Genomic DNA, 19,445 nt, shown 5'->3' with positions numbered 1-19,445 from the left:
ATCTTCAATCTCAGATATACTTTCTTCTTGATCAATTCGGCTATTAAAACTTATGTTTGCTTCATGCAGTTCTCATGCTTTGTTTTTCAACTCCATCAAGTCGTTTATGTTCTGCTCTAAGCTGGTTATTCTAGTTAGCATTTCGTCTCACCTTTTTTCAGGGTTTTTGGTTTCTTTGCATTGATTTAGAACATGTTTCTTTAGCTCAGAAGAGTTTGTTAATATCCACCTTCTGAAGCCTGTTTCTGTCAGTTCATCACACTCTTCCTCGGTCATGTTGTGTTCCTGTGTTGTTGAGGAGTTGTGATCCCTTAAAGGAGAAGAGGTGTTCTGGTCTTTGATGGTTTCATCTTTTTTGCATTGGTTTTTTCCCATCTTCATAGATTTACCTGGCTGTGGTTTCAGGGAGCTGCTTGATGAGGTCGCTTTTTGCCTGTCAAGGTGCTACTGGGTTTCTAGGGACTCCTTCAGTTTACTAGGGAAGCTTCCTGTGTCTTTTTTGTTTATACTGGGAGATTGGGCCCTCTTATTCTGCTGGCCAGTAGGCACTGCTGGTTGGTCAAGAACTCTGTCCCATTGCTAAGTAGGCTTCCAGTGTTTTTTGTTAAAACATGTAGCCCAGTCCCACCCCTCTAGTGGTGGGTTGTGCTCTTCCTCCACTGGGCTGAATCATTCAGGGTCCAGCTCAGACTGTGACACTGGTTGTGCAACCCACTGGAGTCAGAGCTTCAGCCCTCTGGAGTTTGTGGGAGAGGGTAGGGACCTGCCCAGCCACACCCCGCCGTCTCCCCCTTTCAGCTTCCTCTCTCTCCAGTCATGGGGAAGGGGCCCCCTGCGCTGCTCCATCCATCCTCCCACTTACAGCTCCCTCTCTCTCCGGGAGTGGGAAGGAGGCGATAGCTTGGTCTGCAGGCTCTCTCAGCCGGCTTTTGAGCTTATGCATCTGTTTAGGCCTGTGCATCAATACGGGACACCATCCTGGATTATTCAACTCCATGCTTGTAATTCCCGGGGCTTGACTGGCAAAGATCGCCTGTTCTGTGTATTGCTAAGGCTTTGTGGGAAGCACTGTATGTGGACCGGAGTGCCAGAGGGGGAGCCTCTGACTTGCCAGTCAGATGCACTTTCTGGGTGAAGCAGCACCCCTCCCCACCTTGCTCTGCCATGCCTAGGCTTTGCTCACCATAGGACAAGACCCACTGAAATGCCCCTGGTACCTTGGTTGGAGCTAAGAGATCTCTGGATTTCTGTGTCTCTCTCGCTGGGTGTTGTGTGCCGGAGTTGTGTCTATTCGGTCATCTTGGAGTTGGCTGTTTGTTTTTTGAGACAGAGTTTCACTCTATCGCTAGGCTAGGGTGCAGTGGTGAGATCTCGGCTCACTGCAACTTCCACCTCCCTGGTTCAAGCAGTTCTCCTGCCTCATCATCCCAAGTAGCTGGGAATACAGATGCATGCCAACACGCCCGACTAATTTTTGTATTTTTAGTACAGATGGAGTTTCACCATGTTGGCCAGGATGGTCTCGATCTCTTGACCTCATGATATGCCCCCTTCAGCCTCCCAAAGTGCTGGGATTACAGGTGTGAGCCACTGCGCCCAGCCTATTCTAAGGTTTTATATGTGGAAGCACCATGCCCTGAAACAAAAGATTGATTTTTAAAGTGCATCATGAACACTACATACAGAGTTTGTGTAAGAGGAGAGATGAAAATCTAACATGCTTTAAAAAGGAACATGCAACTTATCTACATACATAAAATTTAAATAACAGCAATAGAAGACACAATCTGACATCTGAAAATCAAGGTAGAAATCTCTTTTAAATAAACTTGGCACAATTTTTAAAGTAAGTTATGAACAATAATAATACCTGAATATAGTATGTAAAGGTACCAATACAACAAAGCTAAAACAATATTCCTAGAAAGATTATTTGCTGTATGTTATTTTTAAAAAATAATCTAAGTACTTACCTTAAGAAGGTAAATGAATAAAATTTAAAAATTGCCTGAGAAAATCTATGAAAGGAAATTAACCTAGAGAAGCAGAATATAATTTATAAACCACACAAATAGAGTTTAAAAATAAGTGGTAGCCAACATGCCCAATACAAGTTTCTGTGATGAAAGAAATGCCCTATATCTGCATTGTCCATTGCAGTAACTGCCACACATATGTAGTCACAGAATTTCTAGTTTGGCCACTAATTTGGCTTTTACTACTGAGGATATGGCATTTAATTATTTAATTATAATTAATTTACAGTTTATAGCCACGTGTGACTAGTAGTTCCTATATTGGACAACACAGATCTACAGTCTTGGAGGATGCAATTAAAATAATGAGATATAGTCAAAACAAAAATGGATACATATCCACCATGGAATATTATGAAGCCATAAAAAAGGAATGAGATCATGTCCTTTGCAGGAACATAGATGGAGCTGGAAGCTATCATTCTCAGCAAACTAACCCAGGAATAGAAAAACAAACACTGCATGTTCTCATTATAAGTGGGAGCAGAACGATGAGAACACATGGGCACTGGGAGAGGAGCAACACACACTAGGGCCTGTTGGAGGTGTTGGAGGCAGTGGGAGGGAGAGCATCAGGATAAATGGCTAATACATATGTGCAGTGGAGTATTATTCAGTGTTACATAATAATGAAACCCGGTCATTTGTGACAACATGGATGACTTGGAGAGCCTTATATTATATGAAATAGGCCAACCACAGAATGACAAATACTGTATGATTTCACTTGTATTTGAAATCTAAAATAGACAAACTCACAAAAGCCGACAGAATGGTGGTTGCCAGGGTTAAGGTGCCAGAGAAATGGGTAGGTGTGGTTAGGGCACAAAGTCTCAGATGTAGCACATAAATAAGTTCTGGAGGTCTAGTTTATAGCACAGTGCTTATAGCTAAGAATATTCTATTGCATACTTAAAATTTGCTAAGAGGGTAGATTTTATGTTAAGCATTCTTACCAAAACAAATAATAATAATAAGGGGGGGGACTTTGAGAGATGACGGATGTGTTTATAATCTTGATGGCGGTGATGCGTTCATGGTGTATACTTATCCCCAAACTCACTGAGATGTACACCTTAAATATGTACTGCTTTTAAAATCTAATCATATCTCAACAAAGTGGATTTAAAAAAGAAATGAGAGGGGGTTGGTTAAAAAATTTTAAAGGAGGGGTAGATGTTCCCTTGTTTTTCTCTCTTGGCTTTTTCCTTTCCTGCTGCCTGGAATTCAAAAATGACAGGTGGAGATTTAGCAGTCAAACTAGTGCCTCTTCTCAAGTAGAGCAGAGCAGACAGCAGGAAGGAGCCTGCATCCCTAATGACTTTGGCAAATATCTGTCCTAGCCATGGTAGGTGTAGATGTAGACTTAAGTAAGAGAGACATAAATTTCTGCCTTGTTTAAGGCACTTTGTTCAGTCCACACATAGAGAATATGTGTTCCTTATGAGTAGGAAGAACGTTTATGGCATATGGATCATGACAGGTGTTCAACCATGTGGGACGATGCTGATTATGATGACAATGGTGACAAACAGCATCAAATGATAAGCAGTGAAAAAAGTGGCTTAATAGTTGTGTATGGTTACTTTATTTAAAGATTCTGCTGCTAATATTCAATGTATTTATATGCTGGTGGGAGTTTTATTAGATGTAAACTAAGAAAGTTTACATTATTTAATAAAAAATTCTTGATCAACTTTAAAAACAATAAAAATATTGGTAGATTAAACTAAGCATCTGTATTGCAAAGCAACTTTCCCAGCTGGTCTTATGCATAGTAATGATCAAGAATCCCCGATCTAGCTTCAACCGATCTCAACCTTTATAGGTGCTATCAAGGTTGAAGGAAGAGAGTTTTCCTGACTATTTGCATACCTCCAGTAAGTAATAGATCTAGAGATCTAGAACTCAAATCCGGACCTCCTCCTTCCACCTGCGGTGGTCTTTTGCTTTTCTGTTTTGTTCCACTTGGTGAAGAAGATTTGAGAATAAATGACCACATGATTCAACTCCCTCCTCAGCTCTGAGGACTATAATCTCGTTCTAGCAAGCAAGAAGCTTCCACAGTAGTGGATGAGGCAAATATACGGTCAGTAATCTAACATACAAGGCAGTAAGCACTGTGACGTAAACAAAGCACTTTGGGGTTTCAGACCAGGAGCGAGTGGGGTGATTCATTCTTAGCAGGGCTAGTAAAGTCTCTGGGAAGTGTTCACTAACAAAACATCTGGTCATTCGCTAAACCAACTGATTTCTCAACGCAGACTAATTTACTGTAACAATATAAATGGTTGTTTGTTCATAAACTTTCATCTTTTGCCAAAATGTTTGTAGCTGATGTTCCCATTTAACAAGGTTTTCTGGTCAAAACGGTGCACCCACATCATCCTAATGAAATGGCTGTCCAATAAAAAAAAAGACTCTCAGTCCTCCCATAAAAGCAATTTTGCATGCATAGAACACCTCTATCTATGAATATCACTAATGAGGTACAGAAGGACACTTATTATCCAAACAGAGACATTCCACTGGTGCTAGACAGCCACAGACGGAAGTTTTCTCTGCCTCCTGGAAACGAAGCCAAGCTTTCTTCTTTCTTCAGCCATGAGGTTTGCTGTCCTCCTCTTCACCATTTTCTTCTTTATGAGCCAAGTTCTACCAGGTAACCAAACAAACTTGGTAAGAGCAAAGTGTCTAACACCTTACAGGGATTCAGCACTCAAAGACAATTCACCATCACCTGTCATCAGAAAAGGGGGTCTCCTAGGAAATCTGGAAGACACGTTGGCTGTGAGGCCTGCAGCCACCTAATTCATTAATTCTCTATAGCAACTCAGTTAGATGACGTCAATGGTATTTCAAGTGTTTGAAACCCTCTTACTCCATCTCTAAATTAGACAAGTTTACTAGAGTTCAAAAATTAAAAATCAGGCATTATTCTACTAAATTTTGGTCTCTAAAACTCCTCTGCTTTCTTTCAGCAAATGTTAGTTACCCTAAGACACTGGCGTAAGAGCTGTGCTAAAGCTATGGTAGGCTCAGACAGAAGGGATTGGTGGGGGAAGTATCTGAAAATATTACTATAATCTAAGAAATCTTTAACCTATTGCTCCCCAGTACTGCTGGTCTCTGGGGCTCCACTTTTCCCCGTAAGGCTCCATCTCAAACCCTAGCTTTCCCTCTTCCTTCTCAGCATCTGGTCTTGTCATGTAGAACTTAAACACAGGGACCAGGGATGACTCTGCCACAGAGTATAGCCTACTGCATTCAGCATGCAAACATTAATCACAGGCATAAGGCCCCTTGCACAGACATGCTTTGGACAAGTATGTGTAGGACTTCTTGGATTTGCCCAAGGAGGTTACCAGACACCTAAAATAGATCAGGAAATTTTCTAGAACTCCTGAACATGTATATTCAAGGAAAAATAAGCAACTTATTGCCTCTATTTTTGCTGTTTTATAGAGGAAAAAATTAAGGCCCTGGAAACTGAAGTGCTTTTCCCAACAGTGGGGTAAATGTCAGAGTCAAGGTTTTGTTTTTACATCCCGGCTTTCCTTACACACCCCACCCAAGGATTCTGTTGTGCTGTTCCTTTGTGTGACTCCCCAAATCCTGGTTTAAGTTAGTACAACATATCAAGTTGTATTAACTTAGTATGTTAATACATTATATGTGTTTCACTCTTAATATATACAATGGTTTCTAGAGAAAAATTGCAACCTCAAAGACCAGTGCCAGAGATATAAGAAGTGAGTGAATGAAGTCACAGGATGTAACAAGTATTGGCACAGATATATCTGTGTATTAAATACATAGGAATATTGTTCCCTTCCACACACACACAAAAATCCTCTCTAACAATTCACTTAAGGTATATTATCTTTTAGGTCTGCATTTCGGTTCTACTTTTGAAAGATACATATATTATAACCTATCATATCATATATATATATATATATATATATATATATACACATATATATATATACACTGTGTGTGTGTGTGTGTGTGTGTGTGTGTGTGTGTGTGTGTGTGTAAAAATAAAAAGAGAGGAGCCAAAAGAGATTTTCTTCTCTTTCATTCCAGGAAAATCTGTAGTACAAGATACTATATTTTTTAAAGGCTGATGGCTCCCATCAGTTTTAGGTGATAGTAAGGAATAAGAAAGATGAATGAACTGAAACGTGCATGCTCTAGGACTTGTAAAGGAAAGCAGGCTACTTACCGCCAGCCTTTTGTCATGTAGGTGTACCCAATATTCTCAGATTTTTCAAGAACACCAAAAAATCCAAATTTTTGTGTGACAGCAGGTTTTTACGTGTATAAAAAATTAAATAACAACACAGCAAAAAAAAAAAAATCTATCCAAGATTATTCTCAGGCACTGCCCCCTGTGTTCATGTAATTCAATACAAATTAAGAAAGACTTATGAATGGTTACAATAACCCTCTTCTGTGTGCAGTCAGGGGCAAATTCAAGGAGATCTGTGAGCGTCCAAATGGCTCCTGCCGGGACTTTTGCATCGAAACAGAAATCCATGTTGGGAGATGTTTAAATAGCCGACCCTGCTGCCTGCCTCTGGGGAATCAACCAAGAATTGAGAGCACTACACCCGAAAAGAACTGAAGCCTGTTTTTTGGATGTTTTAGGTTCTCTTTTCCTCTCTCCCTCTGCTGCTCTCCCCCCTCCCCTTTTCTCACAGAGATTTTTATTGAATCCTCAGTAAAGAATAAAGCAAAACCAGCAAACACAAAACCTCTTTTGAAAGTTTATATTACTGGCCGGGCACAGTGGCTCATGCCTGTAATCTCAGCACTTTGGGAGGCCAAGGCAGGTGGATCACGAGGTCAGGAGATTGAGACCATCCTGGACAACATGGTGAAACCCTGTCTCTACTAAAATACAAAAATTAGTTGGGCATGGTGGTGGGCACCTGTAATCCCAGCTACTTGGGAGGCTGAGGCAGGAGAATCGCTTAAACCCAGGAGGCGGAGGCTGCAGTGAGCCAAGATCACGCCACTGCACTCNAAAAAAAAAAAAAAAAAAAAAAAAAAGGTTTATATTACATGTTATGACTTGATTACTGTTTGGTTTCCAGTATCCTATCTGATCTGCAACTAAGTATCACATATGAAGGAAAGATACAGTCATTTTCAGACAAACAAATGCTAAGATAATTTGCCATTACCAAGCCAGCACTGTAAGAACTGCTAAAAGGAGGTCTAAATCTTGAAACAAATCCTGGAAACACATCAAAACAGAATCTCTTTAAAGCATAAATCACACAGGACCTATAAAACAAAAATACAAGTTAAAGAACAAAAACAAAAAAAAACAAAGTTTGCAGGCAGCAAAGAGCATGATGACCACGATGGTACCTCACGTTTCAATCCTAACATGAATGTAAATGGACTAAATGCTTCACTTAAAAGATGGAGAACCACAGAATGAGTAAGAACTCACCAACCAACCATCTGCTGTCTTCAGGAAACTAACCTAACATATAAGGATTCACATAAACTTAAAATAAAGGGGTGGAAAAAGGCATTTCATGCAAACAGACAACAAAATTGAGCAGGGGTAGCTATCCTTATATCAGACAAAACAAACTTGAAAGCAACAGTGGTTAAAGAGACAGAAGGACATTATATAATGGTAAAAGACCTGTTCTAACAGGAAAACATCACAATTATCACCATATAGGCACCTAATACTGGAGCTCTCAAATTTATAAAACAATTACTAATAGACCTAAAAAATGAGATAGACAGCAACGCCATAATTGCAGGTGACTTCAATACTCCACTGACAGCCCTAGACAGGTCATCAAGATAGAAAGTCAATAAAGAAACAATAGGTTTAAACTAAACCCTGGAACAAATGGACTTAACAGATATATACAAAACCTTTCATCCAACAACCACTGAATACACATTCTATTCAATAGCACATGAAAATTTCTCCAAGATAGACCATATGATAGGCCATAAAATGAGCCTCAATAAATTTAAGAAAATTGAAATTATATCAAGCACTATCTCAGAGCACAGTGGAATAAAAGTGGGAATCCACTCCAAAAGGAACCCTCAAAACCATGTAAATATACGAAATTAAATAACCTGCTCCTGAATGAGCAGGGGGTCAAAAATGAAATCAAGATGGAAATTTAAAAATATTCTTCACACTGAATGACAATAATGACACAATCTATCAGAAGCTCTGGCATACCGCTAAGGTGGTGCTAAGAGGAAGGTTCATAGCCTTAATTCCTACATCAAAAAGTCTGAAAGAGCACAGATAGACAACCTAAGGTCACACCTCAGGGAACGAGAGAAACAAGAACAAACCAAATGCAAACCCAGCAGAAGAAAGAAGATAACCAACATTACGGCAGAACTAAATGAAATTGAAACAAAAAAAAAATACAAAAGATAAAGGAAACAAAAATCTGGTTATTTGAAAATATGAATAAAATTGATAGTGCATTAAGATTAAGAAAAGAAGAGAAAAAATCCAAATAACCTCACTGAGAAATAAAACAGGAGATACTATAACTGGTAACCACTGAAATACAAAAGATCATTCAAGGCTACTATGAACACCTCTATGCTCACACACTAGAAAACCCAGAAGAGATGGATAAATTCCTGTAAAGATACAACCCTCCTAGCTTAACTCAGGAAGAGTTAGATACCCTGAACAGATCAATAACAAGCAGCAAGATTAAAATGGTAATTTAAAAATTACCAACAAAAAAAGAGTCCAGAGCCACATGAATTCACAGCAAAATTCTACCAGATGTTGAAAGAAGAATTGGTACCAATCTTTTGGACACTATTCCATCATCAGCGATATAAAATAAGTAAGTCTACAGATCTCATGTACAACACTAGGACTGTAATTAATAACGTATCATTTGCCAGAAATTTGCCCAAAGTAGATATTAGACACTTTCACCACAAAAAGGTAACTATGTGAGATGATATGTTAATTTGCTTGATTATGGTAATCATTATACTGTATATATGTACATATATATATATATACAAACATAATATTGTATGTCTTAAATACAATAAAAAGAAAGTGGATGCATAAGGCAATAAATATAAACCTATGTTGACGATCATACAATGTATAAAGATGTGATTTATGACAATAACAGCATAAAGGAGGGGCAGAACCATATAGAAACAAGGTTTGATATACTGTGAAAATTAAGCTGGTGTTAAACTAGACTGTAGTAAATTAATATGCTAATTTTAATGCCCAGAGTAACCACTGAGAAGGAACTGAAAAATATGTAGTACATCGGGGGCAGGGCTGACCAGAAGTACCACAATTGGAGGCTCCCATCTTTTTTGTTTTTCAGTTCTTTCATTCCTTCATTATTGCCTTCCTTTGTATTAAATATTTAAATATTAAACATTTCTAGTGTATCACTTTAATTTCTTGTTCTTGTACTACATATTTTTTTATTTTTTATATCACTGAAACTTCAACCCTTTGGCTTCCATCTTCTGTCTTCCACACCCTCTCCCCCCTCACCTCTTCTAACCTTTCTATTTCTTGGGGGTTTTGTGGGAGTTTTTTCTTAGGGTCTACCTATAAATGAGATAATGAAGTATTTTTCTTTCTGTGCCTGCATTATTAACATAATGTCTTCATCCATGTTGATGCAAATGACAGAATCTTTTTTATAAAATGGAGTGATATTTTATTATGTATATAATTCCTTCATCTATCCACCTGTTCGTAACACTTAGGTTGTTTCAATATCTTGGGTATTGTGAATAATGCTGCAATGTGCAGCTTTGTTTTGAAATCAGAAAAAAAGAGGATATTGTTTATGTATTCTAAAGTTACCTTTATTAAAGGTACACACACATGCACATAAACACACACACACACCCCAGCATTTTTATTCCTTTATGTGGATTGAAATTACTATGTAATGTTCTTTCATTTCAGCCCAAATAACTCCCCATAGAATTTTTGATCATCCAACTGTATTCTTATAAGAAGTCAGCTGTAAATGCATTGTAATCACTAATACACTAGTCTTTTCTTATCTGCAGTTTTACTTTCCATGGCTTCAGTTACCAATGGTCAACTTTGGCCTGAAAATATTAAATGGAAAATTTCAGAAATAAACAATTTTCAATTGCATGCCATTGGAGTAGCATGATGAAATCTCATGCTATCTCGCTTCATCCCACTGGGGGTGTGAACCATTCCTTTGTCCAGCGTATTCATCCTGTATATGCTGCCCACTCATTGGTCAATTAGCACCTGTCTTGCTTATCAGATTGACTGTCACACTATCACAGTTCTGTGTTCAAGTAACCCTTATTTTACTTAATAATGGCCCCAAAATTCAAGAGTACTCTCCCTAATTTATATATTAAAATTATTAAATTTTAAACTTTGATTAAATGTTATTATAAGTATGTATTGCAAAACATAATAAGTATATGGTTCAATACTATCCATGGTTTCAGGCATTCACTAGGAATTTTGAAATATATCCCTCGTGGATTAGGAGGAACTACTGTATGTGATAAGTCTCTTCTCTCCTGCTGTTTTCAAGATTTACTCTTTAGCTTCGGATTTGAACCATTTGGTGATGATATGTCTTTGTGTGGTCTCTGTGAGTTTATCCATCTAGAGCACCCTGAGCTTCTTATACATGCAGATTAATTTTTTTCTTTAAAATGGAAAGTATTAGACAATTGTATCTTCAAATATACTTTCTGTACCTTTCACTCTCTTTTCTTTTTGGAACTTCCATTATGCATATGTTGATCTCTTGATGGTATTCCGCAGGTCTATTAAGCTCCATTTATTATTCTTCATTCTTTTCCCTAACTGATATTTTCTCTATCTGGATAATCCTAATTGACCTATTTTCAAGTTCACTAATTATTTTTTATACCACCTCAAATCTGCTGTTGAGCCCTCTAGAGCATTTTTCATTTCAGTTATTTTATGTTTAAACTCCAGAATTTCATTTGGTTTTGTTTAATATGCATACATATATATATACACATAATTTTTAAAAATTAATTTATGTTGATATTCTCTATTTTGTGAGATATCATTCTCATGTTTTTGTTTAGTTCCTTAGATGTAGTTTCCTTTAGCTCTTTGAACGGATCTAAAATAGTTGATCTAAATGCTGTTTCTATTAAGGCCAGTGTCTGGGCCTGCTCAGGGGCAGTTTTTATTAACTGCATTTTTCCTTTCCATGTGCCATAATTTCTTGCTTTTTTTCTTTTTGTGTGTCTCATCATTTTTTTTGAAAACCCAGACATTTTAAACATGATAATGTGGCCACTCTAGAAATAAGTTTCTCCCTCCTCCCCACATTGTACTCCGTGTTGTAGTTATATGTTTGTTTAGTGTCTTTTCTGAATTAACTTTGTGGTTTCCATTTTTTGTCACCTACATCCATTAAAATATTTCTTCCATTAGCTTAGATGTCAGCTAATAGCTTGACAAAGATTTCCAAATGTGTTTGGAACTGAAAGTCTGTCTAGTCCTTGCAGAGGTACTTTGTGTATGTGTTGGGCCATGCTTTCAACACTCAGCCAGGCAGTTTACAACCCTGCCTTGGCCTACATTTTCTGCTTGTGCAGGGAAGGTAGAAATTTCTCAGATTTTTACTGAACACACACACAGCCTTGACATACACATCATTTTGCAGATTCTCAGAAATACTTTGAAGCTTCTCAAAGCCTATATTCCCAAAAGCATTCTCATTCCCAGTACTTTCTCTCAAGCTTTCTGTTTAGTCTATTGTTTTCCCCAGTGCTCAGGCAGCAGAATTTATAATGCTTTTCTGTAAATGTTTTCTACAACCTTCCCCTGCCACTAAGTAGCAGCTTTGCCGTGAGTGAGATCCAAATTAGATGAAAAAACAAGGCTTTTGAAAATGTATTCCAGGGAGTCAACAGACAGATTAATTTTTCATGAATGAGGTTCATTCTGTTACTTCTGGCATTGATACTAAGAATCTGGGCATTATTTTCAAGACTGCTGCTTATCTGTGGAGTGAAGAATGGAATAGGGTAAGTTAAAAACCATAAGTCAATGTTCTTACTGAGACCAGACATTTTGCTTGAATTAGCACTCCCTAGATTGCTGAAAACCTTTAGTTAGTTTGTTTGCTTTTTTTAATTGCATTTTAGATTTTGGGGTACATGTGAAGAACACGTAAGATTGTTGCATAGGTACACACATGGCAGTGTGGTTTGTTGCCTTCCTCCCCATCACCTATATTTGGCATTTCTGCCCATGTTATCCCTCCCCAACTCCCCATCCCCCACTGTCCCTCCCCCATTTCCCTCCACAGACCACACTGTGTGATGCTCCCCTCCCTGTATCCATGTGTTCTCATTGTTCAACACCCGCCTATGAGTGAGAAAATTCGGTGTTTGATTTTCTGTTCTTGTGTCAGTTTGCTGAGAATGATGGTTTCCAGGTTCATCCATGTCCCTACAAAGGACACAAATTCATCGTTTTTTATGGCTGCATAGTATTCCATGGTGTATATGTACCACATTTTCCCTGTCCAGTCTATCATCAATGGGCATTTCGGTTAGTTCCAAGTCTTCGCTATTGTAAACAATGTCACAATGAATATTCGTATGCATGTGTCCTTTAAATAGAATGATTTATAATCCTTTGGATATATACCCAGTAATGGGATTGCTGGGTCAAATGAAATTTCCATTTCTAGGTCCTTGAGGAATCGCCACACTGTCTTCCACGATGGTTGAACTAATTTACACTCCCACCAACAGTGTAAAAATGATCCTATTTCTCCACATCCTCTCCAGCATCTGTTGTCTTCAGATTTTTTAATGATCGCCATTCTAACTGGCGTGAGATGGTATCTCAATGTTGTTTTGATTTGCATTTCTCTGATGACCAGTGATGATGAGCATTTTTTCATATGTTTGTTGGCCTCATGTATGTCTTCTTTTGTAAAGTGTCTGTTCATATCCTTTGCCCACTTTTGAATAGGCTTGTTTGTTTTTTTCTTGTAAATCTGTTTTAGTTATTTGTAGATTCTGGATATTAGCCCTTTGTCAGATGGGTAGATTGCAAAAATTTTTTCCCATTCTCTTGGTTGCCAATTCACTCTAATGACTGTTTCTTTTGCTGTGCAGAAGTTGTGGAGTTTAATTAGGTCCCATTTGTCTATTTTGGCTTTTGTTGCCAATGCTTTTGGTGTTTTGGTCAGGAAGTCCTTGCCTATGCCTATGTCCTGGATGGTTTTGCCTAGGTTTTCTTCTAGGGTTTTTATGGTGTTAGGTCTTATGTTTAAGTCTTTAATCGATCTGGAGTTAATTTTAGTGTAAGATGTCAGGAAGGGGTCCAGTTTCTGCTTTCTGCACATGGCTAGCCAGTTTTCCCAACACCATTTATTAAACAGGGAATCCCTTCCCCATTGCTTGTTTTTGTCAGGTTTGTCAAAGATCAGATGGTTTTAGATGTGTGGCGTTGCCTCCGAGGCCTCTGTTCTGTTCCATTGGTCTATATCTCTGTTTTTGTACCTGTACCATGCTGTTTTGATTACTGTAGCCTTGTAGTATAGTTTGAAGTCAGTTAGTGTGATGCCTCTGGCTTTGTTCTTTTTGCTTAGAATTGACTTGGCTATGCAGGCTGTCTTTTGTTTCCATATGAAGTTTAGGGTGGTTTTTTCCAGTTCTGTGAAGAAGGTCATTAGTAGCTTGATGAGGATAGCATTGAATCTGTAAATTACTTTAGGCAGTATGGCCATTTTCACGATATTGATTCTTCCTAACCATGAGCATGGAATATTTCTCCATTTGTTTGTGTCCTCTCTTATTTCATTGAGCAGTGGTTTGTAGTTCTCCTTGAAGAGTTCCTTTACATTCTTTATTGGTTGTATTCCTACGTTTTTTATTCTCTTTGTAGCAATTGTGAATGGTAGTTTTTTCTTGATTTGGCTCTCTTTAAGTCTGTTATTGGTGTATAGGAATGCTTGTGATTTTTGCACATTGATTTTGTATCCTGAGAGTTTGCTGAAGTTGCTTATCAGTTTCAGGAGATTTTGGGCTGAAGCAATGGGGTCTTGTAAATATACAATCATGTCATCTGCAAATAGAGACAATTTGACTTCCTCCTTTCCTAATCGAATGCCCTTTATTTCTTTTTCTTGCCTGATTGCTCTGGCTAGAACTTCCAATACTATATTGAATAGGAGTGGTGAGAGAGGGCATCCTTGTCTAGTGCCAGATTTCAAAGGGAATGTTTCCAGTTTTTGCCCATTCAATATGATATTGGCTATGGGTTTGTCATAAATAGCTTTTATTATTTTGAGATACATTCCGTGAATACCTAGTTTATTGTGGGTTTTTGGCATAAAATTTGAATTTTGTCAAAGGCCTTCTTTGCATCTATTGACATAACCATGATCAAGTAGGCTTTATCCTGGGGATGCAAGGCTGGTTCAACATATGCAAGTCTATAAACGGTTAGTTTTCAGAGTTCTAAAAAGCTTTGACAGTTATTACCAGTTTTTTAGTAGATTTTATAAAGATAAAAATTTTGAAAATTTTTATTCCATTTTTGCTGATGTCACTACACCACAACCTTTTTATTACACTATTTGTAGCATATAATGTATTCATTATACTATTATTATTACTTATTAATCACAACAATTCCCAATATTGAAAACGATGAACAATTAAATTCTGGTAATTTTAGTCGAGATCATAATAGATTGAACAATATAAAATTGACATTTTTAAAATTGAAAAAAATTAAAGCTATGATGGCACATTGTATTTTTCAAAAGTGCATTTTCAAAAAGTATAGTTTTCTAAAAACATATATTCCATCCCTCAAGGACTTTTTATAATGTAACATTGATGCTCCTTCACTGAGAGGTAAAGTCTATGTTCCCTCTGCCTGATCTGAGGCAAATCTTTGCAGCTGCTTTAACTAATAAATACAGTACAGACGATGCTTTCTGACTTCTCAGGCTACATAATAGAAAGTTATATGACTTCTGTTTGTATCTACTTCTCCAGAACCCCTAGTTGAAAAGACTGGAAATCCTAGCCAGAGCAATCAGGTATGAGAAAGAAATAAAAGGCATCCAAATAGAAAGAGAGGAAGTCAAACTATCTATCTTCAAAAGTGACATGACTCTGTAAGTAGAAAATGCCATAGGCTCTGCCAAAAGGCCATAGATCTCATAAACAACTTTAGTAAAATTTTAGGATGTAAAATCAATGTATAAAAAATCAGCAACATTTCTATACACCAAGCTATGAGCCACACTAAGAACAAAATCCTATTCATAATAGCTGCAAGAAAAACTAAAAATACCTAGGAATACAGTTAACAAGGAGGATGAAAGATCTCTAAAGTGAGAATTATAAAACACTGCTGAAAGCAATCAGATGACACAAACAAATGAAAAAACATTCCATGCTCAAAGATAAGAAGAATCAATACTGTTAAAATGGCCATACTGCCCAAAGCAATTTACAGATTCAATGCTATTCCTATCAAACTATCAATGAAATTTTTACAGAATTAGAAAAAACTGTTCTAAAATTTGTGTGAAGCCAAAAAAAAGAAAAACAATCTGACAAATGAAAGTAATCCTTAGCAAAAAGAACAACACTGGAGGCATTACACTACCCAACTTCAAACTATCTGACAAAGCTACAGAAACCAAAACAGCATGAGACTGGTACAAAAGCAGACACATGGACCATTGGAACAGAATCTCTATTCCAGAGATAAAGATTGCTGTAACACAAAAATAAAGCTGCACACCTATAACCATCTGTTCTTTAACAAAGTTGACAAAAATAAACAATGGGGAAAGGACTCCCTGTTCAATAAATGGTGCTGGGATAGCCAGCTAGCCATATGTAGAATGAAACTGAATGCCTACCTTTCACCATATACAAAAAATTAACTCAAGTTAGATTAAAAATTTAAATGCAAGACGTTGAACTATAAGAATTCTAGAGAAAAATCTAGGAACCACATTTTAAACACTGGCCTTGGAAATGATACATGACTAGGTCTTCAAAAGCAATTGCAACAAAAACAAAAATTGACAAGTGGAGCTGAATTAAACTAAAGCGCTTCTGCAGAGAAAATAAATAAATAACTTTTAACAGAGTAAATAGCAAACTACAGAATGGGAGAAAATATTTGCAAACTACACATCTGACCAAAGTCTAATATCCAGAATCTGTAAGGAATTTAAATCAACAAACAAAAACAAAAACCTTTATTTAGAAATTTGGCAAACGTGGACACTTGTCAAAAGCAGACATACAGAAAGACAGCCACCATATTTTTTTAAATGCCCAATATCACTAATAACTAGAGAAATGAAAATCAATACCACAATGAGATCCCCTCTCACACTAGTCAGAATAGCTATTTTTGAAAGTCAAAAACTAACAGACCCTGGGGAGGCCTTGGAGAGAAGGGAATGCTTATATACTGCTGGTAGAAATATAAATTAGTTCAACTACAGTGGAAAGAAGTCTCAAGATTTATCAAAGAACTTAAAATAGAAGCATTATTTGACGCAGCAATCCCATTATTTAGTACATATCAAAAGTAATATAAATTATTGCACCGTAAAGATAGATACCTGTGTATGTTCATTGCAGCAATATTCTCAACAATAAAGATACGGAATCAACTTAGATGCCCATGAACAGTGGACTAGATAACGAAAATGTGGTACATATGTGCCATGGAATACCATGCAGCCGTAAAAAAGAACAAAATCGTGTCCTTTCCAACTGCATGGATGCAACTGGATGCCATTATTCTAAGCAAATAAACACAGAAAGAGAAAACCAAATACCACATTTTCTTACTTAAAAGTGAAAGCTAAACACTGAGTGCACATGGACACAAAGAAAGGAACAATAGACACTGAAGCGTACTTGAGGGTGGAGGGTGAGAGGAGGTGAGGATATTAAAGCTACCTATTGAGTAATATGCTGAATACCTGGGTGACAAAATTATCTGTACACCTAACCCCCATGACACACAATTTACCCATGTGACAGACCTGCACATGAACCACTTGAATGAATTACGTAAACAAGAATGAGGGCATAAACAAAAAAAAGACTTTATTTAACACCTTTGTCAAAATCGTTGCCCATGTGTAAATATATACAGTCTTATCCATATGTGAACCATTCATATGATGGTCTTATCCTTGAGTCTCTATTATGTTCTGTTGAATTATATGTCTCTCCTTATTCCAGTATCACAATGTCTTGATTAATGTAGCTTTGTCTTGAAACAAGGTAGTCTAAATTTTCCAGCTTTGTTCTACTTTAGAAAAATTATTTTGAATATTACTCTTTTGCAACATTTTTGCAAATATAAAATTGTTAAAATAGATTATTAATAAATAGATAAATTGGTGAATGCTCATAAATGCCATGAAAATGATCAAAAGTAGTCAAATAAAAGCTATATAAGTTACATATATATGTATATAGATTTTTCAAAAAAGACTTACATCATATATGAAAGTTTACAAATTTAAAAAAATATCAATTCAGGGAAATATGCCAATAAGGAATTGAACAGAAGGTAAATTTGTTTTGGGTAAATTGGATTTTGGTCAATTGATTCTTGATGAAAGGCACGCTCTTAAGCTTTCAACATTTTGTTGCTATGTGGTTGGTTAGGGTGAAAGGTTAGGGAGTCTCTTTAGGGCCAGAGTCTTTTGACAGGAGCTGTGCACTTTACTCTGTCTTTTATCTTTCAACTCTCCTGATCTTATTCACCTGTTGTATGAGATAATTATACAAAAGATCAATAATGATGAAAAACTATTTGTTTTCAATTTGAATGAAGCATATCCACCTTTCAGATGTGATTAAGAACACTGTATACAAGTGATAGCCTCTCTTTTAAGGAATAACTTAATTAAAAAACATAGCTTCTCATAAATGAACCTTAGATAATATTCTTGTCCCTTTTGCAAAAAAAAAAAAGTGTATTATGGAAATGTTTTTTTGCAAGCCCTAGAACTTTTATAATAAGGATGTTCTGTACTCACATGACCTTACTTCTTGGCCCCATTCAAAAAAGAAAATTAACTAAAGGTATTAACTGTGATGAAATTGAGAGCCCACAGAAAAAGGAAAGGGCTACCCATCTGGTTTCCTATAATTAGGTTAATTTGTCACCAAATTTAGAGACTCTAGGGTTTGGAGATATTCCAACGGAAGCTGTTTTATTTCCTTGCTGTTAAGCTTCACTGACTAAGAGGAACCTCAGGCCCCCAGAAGTAAATAAAAGCCCCTGTGTTCCACTAGCCCTGATCACTCACCTCTCTGTTGGGTATTCAACCATGAAACTCCATTCCTTTATTTCTGTTCTCCTCCTCTTTGTGACTTTAATACCAAAAGGTAAGATGGTGAATGATTATCGAAGTCTATTGGGATGCCCAGACCATAAGAGGTCTATTGAGAGAATTATACTGTGGCCACCCTAACTCAGACCCCAATTCACAGCCTTAGGGATTCAGAAATCCAGCATGCTTATCTTCTTTGGTACTAATGAATCGAAAATTAAGAAGCAGGACAAGGAGTTCTTTCAAAAGAAAATGGGAGTTCAAGAGCTCCATAATTAGAAAATGGGACCGAAATAGAGGCAGTGGTATAGAAGTTTTGATATGTGATTTAAAGGTTAGTGAATACAGCAAATAGCTATCATCAAAGCCTCACTCTCCAGAAAGGACAGCAAAGATGACAGCCCTTGGCTCAGACTTGGTAGTGAATGGAAATGATGTAGAGTCTATCGGTGAGGAATATTCGTGAAGGGTAGCAGTTAGGCAAATAAGACACAGTTCAACAAGAAAGTGTTGCATCAAATTATAAAAGACCAATAGAAATTTGGGAGCAGGGGAATTTGGAAAAAGTATAAACAGTAGCATGAAGCTTCAATGGCAAAATTTTAAGCATAAGACAAATAATATAGAAGACATTTTAAGACTCTTTGTTGCATTCTTAAGGTCTGTGATTCAGAAGTTTATTAAAATGTAGAATCAAATTTAAAAGGGAATATAGAATCAAACATCTTCTGGATGTTTCATCCAGATCCTAGTAAGTTTCTGATAAAATTATTATCTCCCCTGTTAATAGTGGGATGGCCGGGCGCGGTGGCTCAAGCCTGTAATCCCAGCACTTTGGGAGGCCAAGGCGGGTGGATCACGAGGTCAAGAGATCGACACCATCCTGGTCAACATGGTGAAACCCCGTCTCTACTACAACTACAAAACATTAGCTGGGCATGGTGGCGAGTGCCTGTAGTCCCAGCTACTCAGGAGGCTGAGGCAGGAGAATTGCCTGAACCCAGGAGGC

At 37.2% G+C, this 19,445-nt stretch overlaps 2 protein-coding genes across 2 annotated transcripts in view; both read left to right on the top strand.

Annotated features, from left to right (window-relative positions):
- Window positions 1-4,640: 4,640 nt before the first annotated feature.
- Window positions 4,641-6,795, top strand: DEFB108B (defensin beta 108B). The gene is made up of 2 exons (XM_017540493.2): window positions 4,641-4,698; window positions 6,503-6,795. Exons 1-2 carry the CDS (start codon window positions 4,641-4,643, stop codon window positions 6,664-6,666), a joined length of 222 nt encoding a protein of 73 aa, XP_017395982.1. The 3' UTR covers window positions 6,667-6,795.
- Window positions 6,796-18,433: 11,638 nt separating this feature from the next.
- The window catches only part of DEFB130B (defensin beta 130B), a 5,468-nt gene continuing 4,456 nt past the window's right edge, over window positions 18,434-19,445 (top strand). Inside the window, exon 1 of the mRNA XM_017540492.1 lies at window positions 18,434-18,491. Within this exon, the coding sequence (XP_017395981.1) occupies window positions 18,434-18,491 (58 nt within the window). The remainder of the gene's footprint in view (window positions 18,492-19,445) is intronic.

The sequence above is a fragment of the Cebus imitator genome, unplaced genomic scaffold (assembly GCF_001604975.1).
Source record: "Cebus imitator isolate Cc_AM_T3 unplaced genomic scaffold, Cebus_imitator-1.0 Scaffold125, whole genome shotgun sequence".
Classification (NCBI taxonomy): domain Eukaryota; kingdom Metazoa; phylum Chordata; class Mammalia; order Primates; family Cebidae; genus Cebus; species Cebus imitator.
This window is presented reverse-complemented; position numbering and strand designations above follow the sequence as displayed.

Coding starts and splice junctions, on each gene's coding strand:
- DEFB108B (XM_017540493.2), top strand. CDS start 4,641: ATGAGGTTTGCTGTCCTCCTCTTCACCATTTTCTTCTTTATGAGCCAA. Junction 4,699..6,502: donor TATGAGCCAAGTTCTACCAG/GTAACCAAACAA, acceptor TTCTGTGTGCAG/TCAGGGGCAAATTCAAGGAG.